The sequence below is a fragment of the Anabrus simplex genome, chromosome 4, assembly GCF_040414725.1.
Source record: "Anabrus simplex isolate iqAnaSimp1 chromosome 4, ASM4041472v1, whole genome shotgun sequence".
NCBI lineage: Eukaryota > Metazoa > Arthropoda > Insecta > Orthoptera > Tettigoniidae > Anabrus > Anabrus simplex.
The window spans coordinates 377,843,101-377,868,349 of NC_090268.1; the positions used below are offsets into that span (position 1 = coordinate 377,843,101).

The window sequence follows — 25,249 nt, forward strand, 5'->3', positions numbered from 1 at the left end:
TGCACTAGGCCTCTGTGGCAGCCACACACCATTATTATTATCTCTGTAGTCAAATTTCATGCCCATCATGGAAATTCTGACACCAATGCCACACCATTGCTCCAGCATCACTTTGAGCTCATACAGCTCAACAAGCAGCATATGGATTTCTGTACCACTAGTGCCACATGCCCATCTGTAGTAGTCAACTGCATTAACCTCCTCTTTTGTCAGTGTCTGTAACAAATACCTGTCAGCCATCATGGTAAAAGTGCTTATGGCTTAGGCATTTACTCCACAGTTTCTTGTTACATTTTACTCTTGCACATATGTTGCTCAGACTCCTGTGATCATATACAATGCATTGACACAGATGAATATCTTTGAACTGCATACAGTATAATTTCCTCATATGTAGGGGAGATTGCCGTACCAAAGAATACTTTTTACATTTTCTTTTTAAAATTTTGGTTGGTAATTTTTTGAATCTCATAAATGCTGATAATAAGCATTGAGGTTTCCTTTGTAACTTCCTGTTTATATTTTTCTGTTTTACAATCCTATTGTTTGTCCAACCCTTGTCCCGTTTCCCTACAGGGTCGGGGATGAGGTGAAATGAATCTGTAGTGGCGGGTTTTTACGACCGGATGCCCTTTCGACGTCAACCTCATCAGAGGAGTTAATGAGATGAAATGAATGACGTGATATATGATAGTAGGGAGAGGGTGAAACCCGATACCTGTACATAGCCTACTCCTGTCGAATAGCACCGAGGGGTCTGCTCAAGGCTTAACGTCTCCATCCGATGGACGAATCACCATCAACAGCGTCATATGCTCTCACTCCATATGAGCACTGCACAGAGGTTCGGAATTTAATCCAGGCTTTTGGCACGCAATCTAGTGATTAGAAATTTTATACCACCACCTCCCCTACCCTGCCGGCCAACATTCTGATGGTGAAAATTTTTTCGACCAACAAGACTCAAACCGGCTAACGTCAGTGTCAGACTGTTTAGACTTCAGCGCCTTAAAAAAATTGTGGTGTGGTATAAAGTGTTCCATGGTACAATAAATGACCTGCCATGGAACATACCTGCTTTTACATTGGAACACAGGGAATACAGATAGGAAATAGTGGTAAATATTTGAAATCCATTTTAAATTTGGAAGCCATACATAATTTCCCAGGAATCAGTGCACATGGACAGGCTTTGCCTATAAACTTCTCTCGCTTCACCAATGCCAAAGTTTTGTCCTGGATGTTTGACAAGCCATGAATCTGCAGTACTAACTGATTGTGGGAAGAGTGCAGTGAGGAATACATAGACAATTCTATAGTTTCAGATATGTGTGGGGGTGGGGTGGAGTGAAAGGTGACTATTACTATGCCCAAATGAGGTGTCATATTAAGAACTTCCATACAGAGATGAGTCTCGCCGATGTCCACCAACAACAGAATATGTTTTCCTTTGTAGGGCTTTAAAAGTTAATCAAATTCCTTAAAACATGTAGGATGGTTTCCTTGTTTGATCACCCAGAGGGAATAGCAGCATCAACTGACTTGCACTGTAACATACAGTATTCTAGGCTCAAAATGAACTTGAGGAATCACTAACATTGGAGGATTATGTATCCCAGTTGTGCTGACTGTCACAATACAAGGCTCCCAAGTTTGGCAGATGTTGCATTCCCAAGCTGCCATCTTCCTTTTGGAGCAACTGTACTATCTTTCCTGGTGTCCGGACTGTAGACACGCCAGTCTCATAGCAGTTCCAATTTTGTTCAGGTGGACTGGGTCCAAAGTGATAATAAAAACTGTCGAAGAACAATGGTATATTTACTTTGGTAAAGCTGGTCACACTACACAAACCTATAGCTCTTGGGGTTCTTATGGATAAGTCAGGATGACATTTCATGAATTCCCTCATCCATTTCTCTTCAGTTATTTCTTGTAAGCAAGTTTGTTAACACAATTTTTGGTCAAACCATAGTTCATTTGTTTGTTTTTTTTGTTTTTTTTTGCTAGGGGCTTTACGTCACACCAACACAGATAGGTCTTATGGCGACGAGTTTTTGTTTTTATGTACCAGTACTTCAACTAATAATTTTCTTTGGTCTCAGAAAATATCATAATTTTCTGCAGTCTAATCTTGGGTTATAACAGAAAGTTTCCAATTCAGAGTTTTGAAATTTTGAAAACTGTCTTGAGAGAGTAGCTAACTTCACACTGTACATTTTTCAACCTTCTCTGACAGAAAGTTTTGTTTCTGGAGGAGCCATAGCTGTTTCAACAGCTTTCTTCAAGATATCTCGATCATCCACAATCCTTTGGATGTTGGTTTTACTTCTCAGCATAATCTAAAAGAATCAACACAGCAAGAAAAGATAGCATCGTGTATTCCAAGGTACAATAGGATGCATGTTTCAACAAATTTGGCTCCCTAAGTTATAATAAATCACCAAAGTCAGCATATGTGTATACTCATTTGATGATAAGAAACATGCTACAGGTGGTTACAGTCATTATTCCCCTTGTCAAATTTAATCTTGTCTTGAGCTGTGGATCACTGTTTTCCATCTCCGCTTGTCTTTCCACTTTCCTTTATAAAAAATGTATTGAAGGTTTGCCACTCTCTTCCTTAGATCTTGTTCAATTTGTTTCGTTCATAGGTTCCTGGGGGTCTACCTCTTGGCTTTTTCTCCCTAACCTCCAGTTCAAGCATTGATGGGACCCATGTTCCTCTTATTCTTTTCATGTGTCCATACTATCTCAGGCTTGATCATTCTGCTCTCTCTCTTGGTCTACATACACCTCATATTTCTTGTATTTATTATTTGGTCCTGTCTTGTCTTCACCAGCATCCTTCTTGGGAATTTCATCTCACTTGCCTGGATTTTACTTTCCCCTGTTTTGGTCGTTACTCAAGTTTTAGCTTCATATGCCAAGATTGGTAGAAAGTAGTTACTGTCCGTGATTTCCTTGTATCATATTGGCACTTCGTTACTCCATAACAGCCCTCTCACACACTGGTAAAACCCTTTATCTAACTGTGCTCTTCTGTTTATCACCTGTGTCATTCCTCCATCATACTCCTAAGTTACCAGAACTGAAATGTTCTTACTACTGGTACCTCTAGTGGTTCCCCCTGGACTATTGTACCTTCTCTTCCATTTCTTGATCCTCCTTTCTAATTTTCATCCCCCATTCTTCAATCACATCATTCCATACATTCACCTGTTCTTGAACTTCCTCTTCACTTTCACCGAGCAACACAATGTCATCAGCAAATAACCACACTTTTAGTGTCCCTGACCCAGTCCTCTTTTAGACGATGGTTACCTAGTTCTACTTCCTCCTTAAACTGCCACCACCACCACCACCACTGCCACCGGTCCTCTTTTTGATTTTTTTGATTATTTCATCCTTGATTATGACAAATAAGAGAAATGACAACACACTCCCGTGTGTCAGTCCCATTCTAACTTCATATTTTTCTGTCTCTCCTATGTTCGTCTGAACTTTACAGGTGTATTTGCTGTACATATCTAAGCACCTGGATCAATTTATGTGCGATCTTTCTCTAAATCCACACTTGTTAATAAAACAAATCAGAACTATCATTACTGGCATTGTTTACAATTTGAGTGAGTTTGATCTTGCTAGATAGCAACAAAAATCAGAACAAAAAAATGTTCCAAGGTATACTATCCTCATGGTAGTACATTACTTCTGAACATATAAATATGCAAAACCTACTTTCAGAATTACCCCCACGATAATGAATAACTTTAAGAGAAATGATTATGATAAAATACAGCAATAATAGGACCAAAATTTCCATAAAATTTACCAGTTAGAACATTATATAAATCTAAATACTGGAGGAATGGATTGTCTTCCTATTACATAATTTTTTAAAGCTGATTCTCATACATAATATGATGATGGTAAGATTTTATTCACAACTAGTTTGCAAAAATGCACTCTACATCCATACTGTATTTTCTATACGGTATCAGTGAATTTTTTGATGATGTTCATGTTATCATTTTTCAATCTATAAAATTATACTAGCATGAAAAATCTAATGACAAAAATGTGAAAAACAGTTTCAGCTAAACACTAATTCACTTGGGTATTGACTGGGAAAATGGACAATAATGAACAAAAAAAAAAAATGATATATAGCCTAGGCTATGATATGACAGGACCATGGGTTGAAGATGCTCATTTGGTTTTGTGGTATGTTATAGTATAGTGTAGTATAGTAAACACACGCAGAATAATTTGAGGGCATGAGCATATTGCGACAAGGGTGCCCTATTATGCTGTAGGGTGAGCATGTACAGCCTTTGGAACAACAGATTCGGCTGCTTTGTGAATCAGGGTCACCACTGGATATCAGCTGATTTGCTATGTGGTTGAAACATTGAACCGATAATATCACCAGGAAGATCTGATATGGTGGTTGAGGTGTCTTTTTGAGTGACATTATGATCAATGAATATAGTGTAATTAGTGAGTACTACTGAAAATGAGATAATCCTCCCTAATACGTATCTGTTTTGCAGTGCCATTGGCATTGAGTTTGTGTTTACAGAGGATAGCACCAAGCATCATATTTCAACTAATGATTAGCAGCTGGAAATAAAGAATATGCAGCAGATAGATTGGCCTGCCCATTGCCCTGATCTCCATCCCATATACCTAACAGTATATCAAAATCTTGTGCAAAATCTTCACCACCTGAAGAGAGCACTGAAAGAGAAATGGGATTTACTACCTAGTTACTACCTTAACAACAATATGCAAACTGAGGACTCATGATCCAGTTCATGTATAACTACTTTCCTTTATTCCATCTATGACAAAGATGCATCTGTGTCATGGCAGTCAATGCTGTCTGTCTGTCTGTCTGTCTGTCTGTCTGTCTGTCTGTCTGTATGTATGTATGTATGTATGTTATGCAGTACTTTCCTCAAGCGTAAGACCCCTTGGTTCCCCCTGGAAGTATTATATTGACCAGCTTTAACAAAGCAAAGCAAGCCAAACGTGGGAACACTTGTTAAGGATCGCTTGCTTTGGTGCTGAAGCACCTCTACTGCTGTTCAACTGTTTGAGGAAGAGCATTGGAAGAGCATTGGAGGAGAAGAGGCTGATTTGCATACTCCGTCAGATGCAGCCTCATTCTCCCCCATCCATTGAGTGCAACCAGTCTGGACGCATGTTTCAAGCTAGATTTGCTTTATTCATTCATTCATTGGGATTACAAGCATAAGCCGCATTGACCGCTAGTGGATTGTAAGCAAGAGAAATTGTGTACTCAGAGATGACTAATAGCTGATGATAACAATGTATGTATGTATGTATGTATGTATGTATGTATGTATGTATGTATGTATGTATGTATGTATGTATGTATGTATGTATGTATGTATGTATGTATGTATGTATGTATGTATGTATGTATGTATGTATGTATGTATGTATGTATGTATGTATGTATGTATGTATGTATGTATGTATGTATGTATGTATGTATGTATGTATGTATGTATGTATGTATGTATGTATGTATGTATGTATGTATGTATGTATGTATGTATGTATGTATGTATGTATGTATGTATGTATGTATGTATGTATGTATGTATGTATGTATGTATGTATGTATGTATGTATGTATGTATGTATGTATGTATGTATGTATGTATGTATGTATGTATGTATGTATGTATGTATGTATGTATGTATGTATGTATGTATGTATGTATGTATGTATGTATGTATGTATGTATGTATGTATGTATGTATGTATGTATGTATGTATGTATGTATGTATGTATGTATGTATGTATGTATGTATGTATGTATGTATGTATGTATGTATGTATGTATGTATGTATGTATGTATGTATGTATGTATGTATGTATGTATGTATGTATGTATGTATGTATGTATGTATGTATGTATGTATGTATGTATGTATGTATGTATGTATGTATGTATGTATGTATGTATGTATGTATGTATGTATGTATGTATGTATGTATGTATGTATGTATGTATGTATGTATGTATGTATGTATGTATGTATGTATGTATGTATGTATGTATGTATGTATGTATGTATGTATGTATGTATGTATGTATGTATGTATGTATGTATGTATGTATGTATGTATGTATGTATGTATGTATGTATGTATGTATGTATGTATGTATGTATGTATGTATGTATGTATGTATGTATGTATGTATGTATGTATGTATGTATGTATGTATGTATGTATGTATGTATGTATGTATGTATGTATGTATGTATGTATGTATGTATGTATGTATGTATGTATGTATGTATGTATGTATGTATGTATGTATGTATGTATGTATGTATGTATGTATGTATGTATGTATGTATGTATGTATGTATGTATGTATGTATGTATGTATGTATGTATGTATGTATGTATGTATGTATGTATGTATGTATGTATGTATGTATGTATGTATGTATGTATGTATGTATGTATGTATGTATGTATGTATGTATGTATGTATGTATGTATGTATGTATGTATGTATGTATGTATGTATGTATGTATGTATGTATGTATGTATGTATGTATGTATGTATGTATGTATGTATGTATGTATGTATGTATGTATGTATGTATGTATGTATGTATGTATGTATGTATGTATGTATGTATGTATGTATGTATGTATGTATGTATGTATGTATGTATGTATGTATGTATGTATGTATGTATGTATGTATGTATGTATGTATGTATGTATGTATGTATGTATGTATGTATGTATGTATGTATGTATGTATGTATGTATGTATGTATGTATGTATGTATGTATGTATGTATGTATGTATGTATGTATGACATTTTTGTTTGTTTCTTTGTTTGTTTGTTTGTTTGTTTGTTTGTTTGTTTGTCTATTTGTTTGCCTAGTTCCCAGTGCAAAGGTTAGTTGGATCCTCAACAGATCCACCATCAGCTGTCATGGGTGGTCTAGGTGTCACTGACGAGGCATGCTAAGGAAATATATAAACAACCCTACTGTATCCATTTGGATCTGATTTTATATTTATTATATTATAATTTCTGTAAGCTGAAATAATTCAAATTATTTTTATTACAATAAATATTATAAAAACTCTCTCCATTTTTCAGTAATAGTATATCATTTTGAAATGGAACCATACGCCTCTTCTGCACTTAACATTACAATTCTTTGTTCTGCAAATCCAGGTGCTTAATTATTTTCAAAATTTGACAAATAATTTTTGAGACAATGGAATGTATTCATATTTACTGAATTAACAAGACAGGGTCCGTCATGTTAAAATTATTCAACACGTAGATGATCAAGATTGTGTATCTTATGCATGAATCATGATCTGTTGATGTAAATGGAGGATGTGAATGGTAAATTTGTACATATCCTTCATCTCTGGTAATTCAGTATGACTGCATACATTAATGGCGTGATTATGCACTATCCTTCAGACTTAACTTTCACAGACTCAGGATTATCTTATGACAGAAGAAGTGAAGTATTTATGTGATTAACATTATACCTTTAACACTAAAGAAGTTCTTCAAAACACCAGATATCACAATATCAGGATATATATATACTAGACCCCACAAAAGATCTGAAATACACTCTGACCAATCAGATGAAGTAGACAGAGAAAAGAAGTCTTATCTATCTGCCTACAGTGCTGTGTTATATGAATAAATACAAGCTGGACGACGTAGAAGTGAGGGGTCTCATGATCGGTGCAAGAGGGACAGTCCCATAGAAGATGATAAAGCTGATGAAGACCTCCAACATCAGTTCCAAGGAGTTCATCGACTGGGGACTGAAAGCACTCAGGGGTTCTCTTTTTATACTCAGACATCACTTGTATTCACCAGACTGAGGGTTATAATTTACTTTTAATTATTTTATTCTTGAATGAAATTGTTTTAGTGTATTCTTTGTCTTAGGCAACCTTCAAGTGGAGGAAGATTTTGAAAAAAAAAAAAAAAAAAAAAAAACGTTGAGGGTTTGAAATGAATAGGCCAACATAAACATATATCAGAAAATTGTATTTTCATTTTTTTAATAATCATTTTCTTCTGTTAACTGTTGGATATTAAATCAGTGACTTGTAATATAAGGACCCGTTATAAAATGACTTATACTCTTACTTCCTGGCATGAAAGATACATTCATTATAGGATATGTTTTACCTTATTTCAAGATTCATTAAGTATGTGGCATGAAAAATTTGTACAGTATTTTTCTTGTGCAGTCTGCTAGTAACAGACTGTGTAGGATTTTGACTCGCTCTCATGTTTACATTCTGCGTTCTGATAAAAATTTATTCTTTTGATAATATTACGATGTTCTGAATTTTAAATATCATTATATAAGGTTGGTTTCTTTCTCCTAATAGGAATGTAAGTGTGTAATTGAATTTATTGCCTTCTATTAATTTTTTTTCCTTCTTCATGGGTTAGTTTATGGTATCTACATTTTCCTTTCGTTTATTTCTTTAGGTAGGCCTACATACAAAGTAGACTGTTAAATATTGTAAAATGCATTGTTGTAAGATCTGCTTCTGCTTATTTTAAGGGGACCATTTCATGTTGATTCTGATAGTTTTTGTTTGGCTCTTCCCATAACTGTGGTTACTATGGAGTTATTATGATGGTGTGTATGTATGTATGTATGTATGTATGTATGTATGTTCAGTCCTCAGCCTGAAGGCTGGTTGGATCCTCAACAGCTCCGCCATCAGCTGTCATAGATGGCCTAGACATCACTGAAGAAGCGTACTAGGGAAATGAGGAGTAAGGTAGTTTCCTGTTGCTTTCCTCACCGAGCCAGAAGTTGCTATTACATATCAGTATGCCAAGCCCACTGAAATGCATGCACCAACCGACCCTATGAGCAACATTTTCACACCATTCGTAGCAGGGACTGGCTGCATATCTCAGTCACTTTCATATTGTCAAAGCCAACGATAAGACAGAGACAGGGCAATGAAAGTAACAAAATTGCTCTAGCCTATACCAGAAGACATAGCACACTGTAAACACTAGGTCCTGCCAGCAAAGGCACTGTGTTTTATATTTTTCCTTACTATTTATTTACGTTTCTCAGTTTGTTACTGGTTTTTAATTTCTTTGTCTAAATGATTATATTTGAATTTGGGCCACTTAAGAAAGTACAAATACTCTTACATCTTCAAGAGACTGATCTCCAAGTATATTATTCGATTCATTATTTGACTAAATTTCATTTAAAGTAATTACATTTTATTTGCTATTAAAAATGGCCTTGTGAATTATTAAATGTTATTATGTAGTTTCAATATTTGAGTTATCATTTTTAATTGTTATGATTATTGATTCAACAGACACAATATACAAAGATCCAAGACTTAACTAATTTTCTGTCAGACCATTGGATGAATTTCATCTAATGACGATTCATTCAACGGACACCATACACAAAGATCCTGGCTTTAATTCATTTTCTGTCAGTCCCTTGGATATATTTCATTTAATGTTATTGGATTTGCTGCTACATAGTCAATTGGTCAATATTCAAGGTGAGACATCTCCCAGTCTTTGAATATTGTAATAATGACAATTCAAGGTGTGGGGTGCTGATGGCACACGACAATGCTGGTGGAGTGGTGGCAGTGTAGGTGGGACCAGCGACTTGTACAACAATAACCACAGCAAATTGTTGAGGCACACAATAAGGAAGTTTGCCAAGCTCCTCAGAAGATGCTAGAAGCAGGCTAGTAATGGAAAGGCATCTGGAATGATCTGGAAGTGGAAAATTCAGTGTGCATATAAAAAGAGCAAAGCTAGAGAGCACGAGACAGTTATGAGATTGTTGCTAGTCAGTCATGAGATGGTCAGCATATCAGGAGCTATTCATTTGGGAGTGTGTCGGTGATGAGTGAGACAACCAATCTTGGCTATGTAAAATTTAGCATGGCATTATTCGGCTCAGCTGTATTGAGGAGCGAATTGCTCTCAGGGTGACACTGTTCTGTGAGAGGCCTTGTTGGAAAGCAGAAGTTTGGCATGCCAGAGGGCTATTTGCTCAGCCAAGTTAGTGAGTACAAACTGTATGAAGTGGAACACCCGATTTCGAGTGCACTTGTAAATAACTGTAAATACCAGTAGTAGTTTAACAAATTCAGTCGACAGTTGAGTATGCTACCTCTCTGAGTTGTCCTCTCTGTTTTAAGAAGTTGCTTCAGTATATTACTGGTTACAGCCTAAACTTTAGGAAAGTAAATATGACTTCTAAGGAAAATGTCAGCTCTTTGAGATCTTTGGATATGCAGGGGAGCATGAATGCATCTTTCTTTCTTTCTCAGACTGAAGGCTGACTGGATCTCCAACAGACCCCACTGACTGTCAAAGATTGCTTAGGCATCACTTAAGAACACTACTAGGAAAATGAGAAGTGAGGTAAAATTTTGTTGGTTTCCTCACAAAGCTAGAAGGTGTCTTAACATACCAGCCTGCAAAACCCATTCAAATGGATATAACACCTAACCCTATAAGCGACACCTTCACATTGTAAACCACAGGTTCCAGAGAAGGGATGGTATTACTAGCATCGCTCATACCTCAGTCACTTTCATAGTATCAAAGCCAACAATGAGACTAAGGCAGGTTAATGAATGTAACATACTTGATCTAACTCATATCAGAAGATATAGTGCACAGTAAGCATTATAAGTTAAAAAAGATGAATCTGGGTACAATCAAGGAAGTATTCCACCTCTAATATGTATTGTCAATGGATTCATCATTTTAAATTTAATTCATATAAACTATACACTCCAAAAAATGTTGGAATATCAAGGATGCAATGCAATAATGTTACAGAATGTTACTTACTGTACCACAGACACACAGAACTTGGATACCGGTATGTAAACTTTTACAATCTGAAAGGTTTTTCTTCCATTATCTAACACAAATAAACAGAAATAATGGAAAGGTTACAATTTGTGTTGACACAAATATATCTTGTGACTGAGGGTCATGTAAAAATTTGCATTGCGGAAGTTAGTGTCACAAAATATGTGACAGAAGCGTAATCCTAGCAACTGTGTAGGCTGTGATGTAAGGTATAGATAGATGGTCAGAAAATCTTACCTATCAACCATGCAGGCTATGGCTATGTTTTATGGCTGGTAGATGATTATACATGAGAGACATATTTACGATCATTTTATTTTATTTATGAGTATGACATACCTTTTTTTTTTTTGCTAGTTGCTTTACATCGCACTGACACAGATAGGTCTTATGGCGATGATGGGACAGGGAAGGGCTAGGAGTGGGAAGGAAGCGGCCGTGGCCTTAATTAAGGTACAGCCCCCGCATTTGCCTGGTGTGAAAATGGGAAACCATGGAAAACCATCTTCAGGGCTGCCGACAGTGGGGTTCGAACCTACTATCTCCTGATACTGGATACTGGCCGCACTTAAGCGACTGCAGCTATCGAACTTGGTATGACATACCCTCTAATGCTTGTATACCCGGTTCACATTGTTTCCGATCACCCTGTCTGTATATCTCTGTATATATATATATATATATATATATATATATATATACGTATATTCAATTTGGTTTTGATGACAATAATTATTCTCTCCTCATCATGTTGAAATGTAATTCTATAATTTAGAGATTTATGTATGCAAGTGTGTAATTATTTCATAAAAGGAAAGAAGGTTTTATAATGAAGTAGAGTAAAGAAAGACTTAAAGATTAATTAATCAGAATATAGCGGCCTCACCTTGTATGGCTGGACCAATTTTTTAATTTGGTCAATAGGAACATCGGTACCAACCACACCAAGCAAATTTGCAACACGAACCTGTAACAGAACAATAATTTTTTCAATTACTTCAAGAACTGTCATCAGTACATGGAAGTCGTAATCCACCGTATATATTCTGGCTATTTTCTTTTACACAGGTATTCAAAATTACTTACCGAATGATTTCTTCGGTCAAAAATTGGTGCCGAAACTGAGGTCATGAGCTGGCCATCTGGAATTCCGCTTATATGAAAATTATTGGCCTGTAATGAGAAAAACAACATTTTTTAATGTCTCATACATGAATCACTTGAATAAAGTTATGTGGAATTTCTCCAAGTAGACAATTTGAAGACAAAAGTATACAAACATACATTTTCACTCTGAAAATCCTACTTAAATTTGATTTCATAGAATGATTTTGCTCCCTCTAATGCAATGGTGAAATCAACAGTAGGTTCAATCTTTTTCCTATGTTTTCTGAAACATTGAGCCTCCATGGCTCAGACGGCAGTGTGTTGGCCTCACACCACTGGATACTGTGGTTCAAATCCCGGTCGCTCCATGTGAGATTTGTGCTGGACAAAGCGGAGGCGGGACAGGTTTTTCTCCGGGTACTCCGGTTTTCCCTGTCATCTTTCATTCCAGCAACACTCTCCATTCTCATTTCATAGCATCTATCAGTCATTAATAAATCACTTTGGGATTGGCGACCACATCGTACTAATAGCCTATATCTGCTCCATTCATTCCATCCCTGACCCGGTCAATGACTGGAAGACAGGTTGTAGGTTTTCATTTTCATTCATTCTGAAACATTATTCTTGAAAATTTCACCTACAATGCTTGCAACCCAAATTCACTCATTCTTGTCATTGGCCATGTGACAATTTCATATGACATTATAGATAATTAAGTTAATTTGCACTATATTTCTTTATCCTAATTTTGGTACATATTTTGAGTTTGTTCCATATGAGTTGACAGAAGACATCTATTATCTCCTCCATTTGATTCCCATATTTCATCTTGAATTCTTCTTTCACTTTCAAAGCACTTGATACACTCCACAATTTAATATATACTGCTCTTCTCCTTTCTCCTTCTCCTCCTGCCATTATATTTGTCATGCTTTTCTTTACACTGATTCTAATTCTCCAATCTTCCAACTTCTCATTTACTTCATTGTATTGTTTTAGATTCCTTAAATCACAATTTCCTTAACATACAATTTTATGTATATTTCTATACCTTTGTGAGTTTCTTGTGTTGCCCCTCATAATATTATCCATTACAATAATATTATAAGCAGTAAATAAGTACAGTGGATTGTCGGTAATTCACATGTGGATAATTCGCTTTGTGGTTAATTTGCTGGTCTTGAAGAATGTTTTTAATTTTTTTATAGCAACTAATCATCACATGCAGTAAAATAATATCTCTGCATCATTTAAAGGAATTTTATTGCAATACGATGCATGGAGACAAGTTTTTCTTCCATCTTACAGAAGGCCTACTACTTGCAGATAGCAACAAGAATGCTGCAAACCTGGAAACATTAGAACATATTGTCGCAAATGTTATAGCAAAACTTTCCTAGTCTTTGAAGCCAAGATAATATAAGAGAAAGGTACTTTCAGTCAGAGCTGAAAACTTAGTTGTGAAGGGTGGATGTGCAAACAGTACAGCCTACTCGTACAGTGTGAATGTAGGTACGAACGTGCGGAAGTCTTTTTAAATTTTCAAATAATTTAGTTGCAAGGGTTTTCAACTGTGATTTGTGACTGTGTAAGATTTCAAATGAAATATAACTGGTTAATCGTAAGTGAAAAACTGAAAATAATTTTTAGTTATTGTTGCCATAATCCACATGTATTTTGTAAAGGTCATGTATTTTTTGTTGTATATTCATTTAGACCCTACCTCTATTGTGTCTTGCAATATAGTGTAAAATGTTATCATTACTTTTTCATGTGTTCAGGCATTTCAATCTTTTACCTGATAAGTTTGTTTTTACTAGGCTTAAAAGAAAAATGCAGATAATTTGTGGAAGTTCATGTATTCATTACTGTGAATCATCAAGAGTCCACTGTACTGGAAAGTAAAAAGTAAGTGCCATTATATAGTGACATATCTTGATGTGACTTGATTATACATTTAATAACTTCAAAGTATGTAATTCAACCATAGCTTTCAACATTGATATAGAGAAATAAACTAATTTGTTTACATGTGCATAAAAGAATAAGTATTATTTTACTATGCGATAAACTTGATCAAATGTAGTATGTGGCAAAACAAACAGTACTGAAATTAAGAACATGCTCTGTACATGAAACATAATTGAATGTCACCAGACACCTGTACTGTGAATGGATATAGGATTAAGCTACAGCACACAACATGAGGGGTTCACTTGCCCTTCTGCAGCAATACTTTGGAGAACACTTAATTTTCTGTACCCTCCGCACACCCTGGATCTCACGCCCCCCAGATGCCTACTTATGGGGTAGATGGTGATGATGGTTTAAGAGGAAGTACAACTGGGCAACCATCCTCTAATAACACTAACCAGAAGGTAAAAGTGGAAAGGAACCAACACTTCAAAATGAAGATATCGGCCAAAGAAAGACAAAGGGCATGAAGGGCTTGAAAATGAAAGACTCCCAAAGCTTCCATACATAATACCGTCAGGGTCAGAAATGAACAAGAGTTGACCAAGAGAAGTCTGATAGGATAGATGAAAGTGAGGAGCCTGGCACAAGTAAGTGGAAGCAATGCCATGACTCAGCTAAGGGCCCTGGGGTCACCAACCCATGCTCCCAAGTTGAGAGCCTCTGGGCCAGTTGGGGGCATGCTGAAAGAATCTGACCCACCAAGGAATTGTTATATACCAGCCCTGTTGTAGCTCCCTTCAGTATTTTCTGGAAGGAACTTGTGAGTCAACTGAGAGCTTCCAGCCTGAGGGCATGGCCGGCTTTTCCCTCTACTGTTCTCTTTGTCTGGTTCCTTCATGCACTTTCAGGAACAAAAAATGAGAAACTTCCTTCTCTAACCGCATCGCAAATATTCCGGTACTCATCGTCTGACCTATAAAAAAGAGGCTAGCTGTGAACAGGGAGTTAGTGTTTGAGTCAGCAGTTAGACTGAGGCAACAGTAGTGTTGGCTGCCACCAGTGTCTCACTGGTGTCAGAGTATCTGAGCGGAGTATGGAGTGTTACTGCCTTGGAGTGCTGACTGGAGTACTGTACGTGTACTGACTTGGAATGAGCGATTGGAGCTTGACAGCAGTAGTGCTGGTTGTCACCTGTGCCCCGCTGGAGTCAGAGTATCGTCATGTACTGAGCAGAGTCCTGGATGTGTACTGCCTTGGAGTACTGTGTGTACATAAATTTATGTGTATTAATTTAGGCCATCCAAGAATTAAATTAGAGCAATAAAACAGATTGTACTTTCTTTATTACAGAATGTTTGTGAATTACAATAGTAGATACAGTTTGTGTCCTTGTGGTAATCTGTGTCCATCAACATGTTGAGCAGTCTACAGGACCATTATGAAAATTGCGTGAGATGTGAGAGTGAACATCGTGAACACATGCTTTACCGATGCAGTTAGATACATATGCTGCCGTTGTCACCTTGCATAATAATCAATATCATGGAAGAGAATGTAATAAACATCAGTGATGATCGTCTTCAGTCGAGAGACATCAAACCAACAGATGGCGAACTATAAGCCCCATGATGTTTAATATGATCACACATGATGTAGTACAAAAGGTTGTAACTGGAGATGTCAATATGTACCTATATGTAGATAATATAGTTATAGTGAGCGATAGCAGGAGCTCATTACAGAAAGTTCTTAATATACTAGTGGAATGGTCTCAAAAGAATGACATGCATATAAACCAGAGTAAGATGAAGGTCATGAAGTTCTGGAAAGGAGGAAAACTGTCATCATTGGATATATTTACCTGCGGAAACCAAACAATTGATCAAATATTTAGGGGTGACTCTACAAGTCACTGGATTTATTTTCACAAGGCACACTGAAGATAGAAGAGTGGCTGTGATAAAGGCTGCAATGGAGATTCAAAATCTCAAATCCCTTTCACTAAGAACAGCAATGTCATTATTCAAGCTGAAAGTTACACCAGTAGCAACGTGTGCAATTGAGATAACATGGCCGTACCTTTCATATAGAAATCTGAAAACTTTGGACAGAACTAAACTCAGATACGTATAAAGAGCACTCTGCATCTCAAAATTTTCACCTAACTGACTTGTATACCAGCTAGCAGGAACATCTTCCTTCATAGAAGACCTTATAATCTGACAACAATCCTAGCTACCAAAAGGTTCCTGGAACAACTCCAGAAAATTGCAGAAATACTCCAGCCATGAACAATGATGAATGGAAAGCAGGCACTTTTTTTAGCTACATCGCCTCTATACAAAAGGAGCAATTCATGGTTTTCATCACCGTATTTGTAATAAGAAAGATTTTTACCAGGTATCTAGCACCCATGTTTGTGAAATCTGCGTCTCACATTGTTCACTATACCACCTGTTTGACTACAAACAAAGAACACTTCCCATTTTTCATTAAGTAAAAGATGAATCCATGTACTGACAGTGAATTTCTCTATTTTAAAAATCATATATACACATTGTGTTTCATATTAAATGTTAACTAATTATAATGTGGTATCTTGATATTCAGAACATGTTTGTAATTTCATTACTAATTGTTTTGCCACATACTGTACTCTTGTGTGTTGTTTAATGACAATAAAATTATTCTATTCTGTTCTAAACTTTCTCTTCCAATGCTTATCATTTTTGTGTTATTTATTTAATCTCTCACATCCTTTCATGCCGTTCATTTCAGATGTGATAAATTTTTATGTATTTCACTTTTACCTGACATGTGCTTTTACATTATTTTAAATTGACTAAGCTCCAATTAATTTGAATATTCATCACATGCTGACCAATTAAAAAGCCTAATTAAGATTAACTTTAACTAAGAAACACTGAAAATCATCACTTCTGTACTAGATAGCATGATGCTATCAATAAAATTTAAGGAATGCTTCTGAGAAGATACTTCCACTACTGCAAGTATAATACTTATATTAACAAAGAGATCTTAGATTTAGATGAATTTCATGATGCTTTCCAAGAAGCAATTCACTGGGAGATGATAACTAGAATTTAACCTTCTTTAAATTTACTGAAGATATATCTCAGACTTCATGATAATGTTAAAATTTGTAGCATTATTATTTAACCCTTTCAAGTCTGACTACATTTCCCCACAGGTAGAGAAAATAAATTGAATGATATTGAAAAAAAAAGAAAAAAAAAAAAAAGTAAAAGATAGAACATCCACCAATCAAAGGAATATTTTAATTATATTGATATTTATTACACGTTTATGCTCATCTACTGGCAGCATTATAAATGTACTACTGACTATTCTGCACCACTCATGACAATATACTGTACCAAAGGGATGATTATATCCAAGATAAATATCTCTTCTATAACATTAAATAAAAATAAGATTGAGATTGCCTTATTTTGTAATATAAGTTTAACCATGCTTGTGAGCTGGTCATTAATTCTTTTACTTTCATAAAATCCTGAAAGATAGTAGGCCTACACAAAAATACATTGTTCTCAACAACTACATTTTAAATTAAAAAGAAAAGAAGACATTTTTCCTAAAATACAGTATTATACAATTTACATTAACAATTTTTCTATTAAACACACAGTTCATCCTTAATAAACTTATATTATTTACAAAATTCTACTCATAATATCTTCTGTACTTACACACATAATCAACTCATATACAGTCTACTATACAATTGCTATAAGATTTAAATGTACATTGCTTTTTTATAAAACCCATTTTGATACGGTACCTAACTTGCATAGGTTTCCCTTGGGGTAAACAAATAATCATAAATATGTTTTTCAACAAAATGTGTGACACAATGTTACCTAGCAACCATGCAGGCTGTGATGTTAAGTATTGATAGATGGCCATGACATACAGATCCATGACCTAAGGTACTGTTTCTAGGTTACATCATATCACACATGTTGCTGCATGACAATATATCATTACAAAAACTTTCAGATGATCCTCAGCTGCAAGATAATATATTTAGCCTATGTCAAAAACAGAAAAAAATAAATAAAGAAAGTAGAATAACATGCACATACAAACAACTTTGAAAGCGGTAAACTGAGAGGAAGTAATAGAAAAATATACTAGTTGCTGCCTGGGATTTCCTTACTACAAACTCTGTTTTACTATAATCTTATGCCTAAAATATAAATGCTATCTTCTTACCTTCCCACCAGCATATACAGGTGTCCACTGGATGGGATGGTCATTCTGATACATAACCATAGGGCGGGACATGACAGAAATATAGTTCAATACTTTCTCAGGGGCTTCTGAGGCACTGCTAACTCTCACGTAGAAACCTTTAAATAAAGCAATAGGTACTTTATAATAATGTTATCATATACTTAAATGATAAAGTCATGTTAGGGGAAACAAGAAAAATTAATGAACTCAGTTAATTGTGGAAGACAGACGAAGCAGAAGGAAACCAAAGAGACAATAGCTAGACTAGGTACTTAGCGATTCAGGGGCAGACGGAGTGGAAACATAAGATTTCACAGTACTAGCTGAAGATTGGTGATTAGTTTGTTTAAGGAGGCTTCAACAAAACTATGAAAGCCACAACAGTGTGTGCACTTGCATATGCATGTTATTTGCCTTAAGTCTGAATAATGACCAACTTCATCACAAAGCAGTTAATGGAATACGAACACAATTGAATCTCTAAATCAGTGGTTCCCAACCTTTTGTGGCACATCTCCCCTTTCTGGAGGTTGACTAACATCTATCGCTCCCTTTCCATTTTCATTGTATGCCTAATTTTAATTTGAAGTAAAGTGTAATAATAAAGCAGTTTTATTATTTTAAACAATTTTATTACTGTATATAGAAACAACCAAATGAGTTTTATCCGGTCATTCTTAAACAAAATAGAAAAAATAAAATGTAGATTTTTAAGAACAAAGAAGCGAAACAATAAACAAAGATCATTGACATACATTTAAAAAACAGGAGTACATGTTTTCATTTTTAAACTGGAATCTGGAAAAATTGAAAAAGGTGACAGTTAAAATTTGAAAAAAAAAAAAAAAAATTAATGAAAGTTTGAAAACTTTGTTATTGTTTTATTTTACCTTTTCCATAGCTGCCTTGTGCTTGGTGGATTTCAGTTAAAGCTTGAATATCCGGCTTTATGTTCGTCAAGTTCAGGCGCAAGTCCTCTTTGAGGCATATGGCCAACTTATTTCTTTGTTTTGCGAGGAGCTGGAAAACAGAACTAAATCTTTTTTCAACTAAATATGTTGACAGGAATGAGATGAGAAGTGGTTCAAGTTTTCCCCACAGTTGTGAATAAGTGCCCATAAGCTTCACTCAGGCTAACTCATAACTCCTCTGCTTGAAAATAATTTTCACCTCACAGTCATACTTCAGATCCAGAAACTCGGTCTGCAAAGAGTTACTGGTGTCAAGCTTATCCACAGCTTCAAACGAGATCTAGAAATCAATCCGAAATTTGTAACTTGGCCAAATCTTCTTATCTTGATTTATGTCAGTTTTTAACTGGTCAAGGCGATCAGTAAAAACTAGGATTTTGTCCTCTGGGAGTTCAGGAGTCTCATTATCTGACAATGAACACCTTTTAAGGTTTCAGAAACTGAATCAGCTCTTTATGGCCAATATTTACCTTGTGAATATCAAACTTGGCAATGAAAGATGAAATAATTGCGCTGGCCTTGATAAGGTTCATCTTGTTTCCTTGAAGCCTTATATTAACTTCATTCATTTTTTCAAAAATATCTGTAAAGTACCGGTATGCAAGTTCTAACTTGCGTTGCTTCAAATTCTCACTTAAAACAGGATCAGACTGTTGAGAAACTCCATAACCGTGTAAAATAATTTGAAGAAACAGCACAAACAGTTTCCTTTGGAAAGCCACCTCACGGTCGTATGTAGAAGCAAGCGTTCAAATTCCTCATCATTTTCATGGCAAAGTTGTCCGAACAGACGGTCATTGAGGGAACTAGCTTTGATATTGTTGACACCAGTAATAACCAGTTGTAGGGTTTCATGCAGGACACCACTCAATTTTTTCACAGCTAAGTGTTGATGATGAATGACACAGTGAATAGTGATGACCTCTGGCACTTCTTTCTTAAGGTGAGATAGAAACCCAGCACGACAACCTGACATGGCAGGAGCAGCGTTTGTTGCACAAGCGCTCACGTTTGTTAGGGGAATCTCTTTTTCCTCAAAATAATCTTGCACCATTTCAAAAATCGATGAACCCTTCGTATCAGTGATCAAAGTTATAGCAAACAACATTATTCCTTGGTAATTACCTTTTGTTCATTGATAAACCTCACATAAGCTAATAAAATTGCTTTGTTATCAATCCCACTTGATTCATCAATCTGCAATGCAAATTTATTTTTTGAACCTATTGGTGAGTTTGGATTCAGCGTCCATGGCCATTTTGTCAGTTCGCCTGAAACCAGTATTGTTGCCCAAAGAAACCGATTGACTTATCACTAGGGCCCTCATCTAGCATGATTTCAATATTTTTTGGTTGCCAGTGAAACAAGAGTTTCGCCAATTGTGTTAGGTTTACCACATTTAACGATCAATAAAGACACCTCATAAGAAGCAAGAAGACCTTTGTCAAGATCAGTTGCTCATTTTTTAAATAATTCACTCACATTAGGCCGTTTATCAGCTTTAGCTTTGGGGTATTGAAAATAACTAAGTTCTTTACTCACTTTATCCCTGTGTACTCTTGATAAATGATCTTTCATTCGCAAAGGCTTCATGGCTTCATTACTAGTAAATGTTTTATCACACAAAATACAATGTGGAAACTGCACATTTTGTGGTAACACGATAAAACCAAATTTTAAATACTCAGCAGAGTATTGACGACACTTTTTCGTTTTTGAATCCATTGTGCATGAGCTTCTACACTTCAAAACAAATGCACAAAAACAGAAAAGACACGCACAAGAACTGATGATGAGGCACACAAAGGCTAGTTGAGACTGAAGACGAATGTAGGTCAATGGCAAGTGTATTGTGATAGCCAGAGGGGGAGGGGGTTGAGTCACCAGTCGGCCGCACTGAACAACAACAGGTGGGGACTGTGGAGAGGGGTGAGTGCAGTGAACTGGCCTGCTGAGAATAGCCTGTGACTCATGCTACCCGGCAACTTCTACTGTACACTACTATTTTAATTTTTCCCCCTTTGAATACTCATTGCCCCCAAATTGCCCCCAGTTATTTATTGCCCCCTGATAACCCAAATCACCCACTTGGGGGCGATCGCCCCCAGGTTGGGAACCACTGCTCTAAATCTTGACTAAGAAGTCAATCCATGAATTTTATTCTCAATCAAAAGCAGAACTCAGGCACTTAATGATGAGAAAGCATCAGGAAAAGGAAGAAAATTTGTGGTCTTAATTCATCAGGCTACAGTTAAACTACAGGGTCTCTCATGTAAACCCAGACAGAATGCATGGTGTTTGTACTCTGTGCTGCGGCAGCTGCAGTATGGGAGGCATGCACATAGTTCTTGACTTTACAAGCAGCCTGCATGTGTTCGACCTGGCAAGCATGAGTTGCTAGTCTGAATCTCAGCTGTTGACATGGTGAGATAGTCATCATTGCAACACCATATTTTTGTAAGTAAATGTTATTGTTAAATACGAGTCGGCTCGACGGGTACGTGATGCATTTGTTCAGCAATTTCCTGGTAAAGTGCCATCTTCACGAGCACAGATTCATGTAATTGTAAATAAATTTGAAACTACTGTCTCAGTGCTCAATTAAAAAAAAAAAAATGCACACACATGAATAGTTTTAACAGAGGAAAAGCTAGATGACATTGTTGTGAATCTTGAACAATAACTGAAAAAATCACTCACAAAATTAGCACAAAAAGTAGGGGTTTTGGTTTCTTCTGTACACCGAGCTACAAAGCTGTTACAAATCAAACCGTGCAAGTTTAGACGGGCCCATTGTTTAAAAACCTGATCCAGCTACAAGAGTGAGATATTGTGAGAGGTATCTTGCATCATTGAGTGATCGTTTATTCGACCCGCAGCTTGTGTTCTATTCGGATGAGGCCTGGTTTCATCTTAATGGTCGTGTGAACAGTCATAACTCTTGCTATTGGTGTGCAGAAAATCCTAATGGTGTTTATGAAGTCCCTCACTATGATTGGTGTTTAGTGTGCTATTAGTGCAAGATAGATAATTGGGCCTATTTTTTTTGAGACCACAGTAAATGCAGAGAATTGGCAGAAATATAAAGAAGCCAAAAAGGTATGTAAGAAAATAGTACAAGAAGAGAAAGTAAGAGCTGGGGAAGTTTCACAGAAATTTTACAGGAGGATATAAAGGGAAGTAAAAAGGTTTTGTATGGTTTGGTCAAGAACAGTTTATGAAATAGGGAAGATACAAAGTTTGTAAAAACTGAAACAGGGCAGATACTGATGCAAAGAAATGACATACTAAAAAGATTTAATTTCGTGTGGCTATTTCTAGCCGAGTGCAGCCCTTGTAAGGCAGACCCTCCGATAAGGGTGGGCGGCATCTGCCATATGTAGGTAACTGCGTGTTATTGTAATGGAGGATAGTGTTATGTGTGGTGTGTGAGTTGCAGGGATGTTAGGGACAGCACAAACACCCAGCCCCCGGGCCACTGGAATTAACCAATGAAGGTTAAAATCCCCGACCCGGCCAGGAATCGAACCTGGGACCCTCTGAACTGAATCCAGTATGCTGATCATTCAGCCAACGAGTCGGTCACTAAAAAGATGGGAAGAATATTTCTCAGAATTGCTAAATATTAAATACAGTGAACTGGTAGATGAGAAGGAGCAAGAAGAAACAATGGGGAAAGAGGAAGAACGAGAAAAGGAGATATTGATGTTAAAAATAGAGGAAGCCATACAAAAGATGAAGAGCGGTAAAGCAGCAGGAGTGGATGAGGTAACTATGGAAATGATAAAAGCAGCAGGACCAACAGGGCTACAGTGGCTGTATAGATTATTTAGAATAATCTGGAGAAAGAAAGAGATTCCAGAAGAGTGGGGAAAGGGTTTAATTATCCCAATATTTAAACAAGGTGATAAAAAGGAATGTAATAACTATAGAGGGACCACCGTTATTGCCCATGTAGCTAAGATATTTGAGAGAGTATTGGAAGGAAGACTGAGGAGGAAGCTAGAAGGAAAAATGGAAGAAGAACAGTATGCTACCATTGATGCTTTCACAGCCCGTACTTATAGATATGATACTGTATAGGCTTTTGAGCTTATGCCGTGTCAACAACATAAGGTAAAATTCTTTACGTTTCACAGAGAACTGTGCTCTGTGTCATCAGAAGAAATCTCGACTGTCCAAGAGAAAGGCTTCTTAAACAATGACTCTTTAAATGTAGACGTTATAATAGAAGTGGAAATAGTATGTTCATTCATCACCAGATGGCTCCCAGGATGTGGCACAGCGCTGGCATTCGAAGAGGAAGCTGACCGAACCAAGCTTCAAAGACAGATATGCATTTCTTTATCAAGACTGTGATAGGATCTACAGAAAACTAAAAATACAGTTACGTCTATCTGATCCTAATCAGTCAAACTGTTTGAGAATGTTAGAAAACTATTAGATCAAAATTTTTACAGGTATTAATTGTACAGGCCGAGAACTCTTAAACTGGAGCCTCTCATATGAGAATAAGGGACGGATTGAGCATATAGATTTGAAAGTAGACCTACAGAAGTTCTCCATCTATCCAGGGTAAATGGGGATTGGCATGATCTGGATATGAAGAAATACAGATGTAACTTTCCTGTGAAATTTCAGTAGAGCTCAGATTTTTAGGTGCTAAATATGAGGAAAATATTTACTTTTTGTTTTTAATACATGAAAAAAAAATGTTTAATTCCATTATATTTCAGTTTATTTATGTGAGTATAAAAAATATGCAGTACTCACAAATGCAATTTGTGTTCTGTCTCTCTGATTGCTGAAAAATTACAATACATAATGAAATTCATCCTCGAGTTGTCCATCACAAATAATTGATGATTATTGTGGAACACTGACTTATACTGGGAAAATGAGTGCTCCTCATCACAAGATGTCACTCTGGCAAATTTATAGCAGGGTACATCTTTTTTTTTTTGCTAGGGGCTTTACGTCGCACCGACACAGATAGGTCTTATGGCGACGATGGGATAGGAAAGGCCTAGGAGTTGGAAGGTAGCGGCCGTGGCCTTAATTAAGGTACAGCCCCAGCATTTGCCTGGTGTGAAAATGGGAAACCACGGAAAACCATTTTCAGGGCTGCCGATAGTGGGATTCGAACCTACTATCTCCCGGATGCAAGCTCACAGCCGCGCGCCTCTACACGCACGGCCAACTCGGCAGGGTACATCACCCACACTCATACTAATATCCTTTTCTTCAAGGCCATCTAACACACATAAAATTTTACGCACAGTTTGAGACCCACTATTGTTTTCAAACAGATGTTTGAATTTATTTTGTAACATTTGTGCTGTAGAACCACTAAGACGGTTAAGTTTTCTTTCAATGTCATGAACATGCTGAACTATTGTTCCTGATAAGATTCCTCTCTTTTCAAGTGTGTCAATTATTGTGCTGATATGGAAACACAAGTTAGCAGATATCTATGCCAAGTAATTTTTTAACGCTGTATCACTTAACATTTCCTGAATGATTTCAATTGATGTTGCATCATCTTTGTCCAGTTCATTAACTACTGAGGTAAAAGCATCAACATTTTCTACATAATACTGGACTGCAACAAGCCAAGTTCCCCACCACATTATTATTGGGGTGGGTGGCAGTGGCACATTACGATTTTTAGTCTTGAATACGTTAATTCTTCTTGACAACTTCATGAACACTTTTTCCCATCAGAAATAAATTTATCTACATTAGTATACTCTGCTCTAATTTCTTCACATAGTCTGTGTAAACCATGCACAATGCATGTAACATGGAGGATAATTAATAACAAGACCTGCCACTGCCTTCTTTATATATGGTGCAGCATCTGTCAAAAACAGTAAAACATTATCGAACTTCACATCACCTGGCCACAAAATTTGAATTGCTTCATTAAATAATCTTGTAACCATCAAATGGTTCACAATAGTCATTTCTTGGCTTGTTAGCAGAAAGCATTTCTTCAGAATCACTTCATCATGACATTTCCAACT

General features: G+C 36.3%; 1 protein-coding gene across 1 annotated transcript in view; it reads right to left on the reverse strand.

Annotated features, from left to right (window-relative positions):
- Positions 1-25,249, reverse strand: part of stol (stolid) — a 1,115,479-nt gene that overhangs the window by 217,969 nt on the left and 872,261 nt on the right. Inside the window, exons 9-11 of the mRNA XM_067146569.2 lie at positions 18,232-18,368; positions 12,034-12,120; positions 11,834-11,914 (exon numbers count right to left, since the gene is read on the reverse strand). Coding sequence (XP_067002670.2) covers positions 11,834-11,914; positions 12,034-12,120; positions 18,232-18,368 — 305 coding nt within the window. The remainder of the gene's footprint in view (positions 1-11,833; positions 11,915-12,033; positions 12,121-18,231; positions 18,369-25,249) is intronic.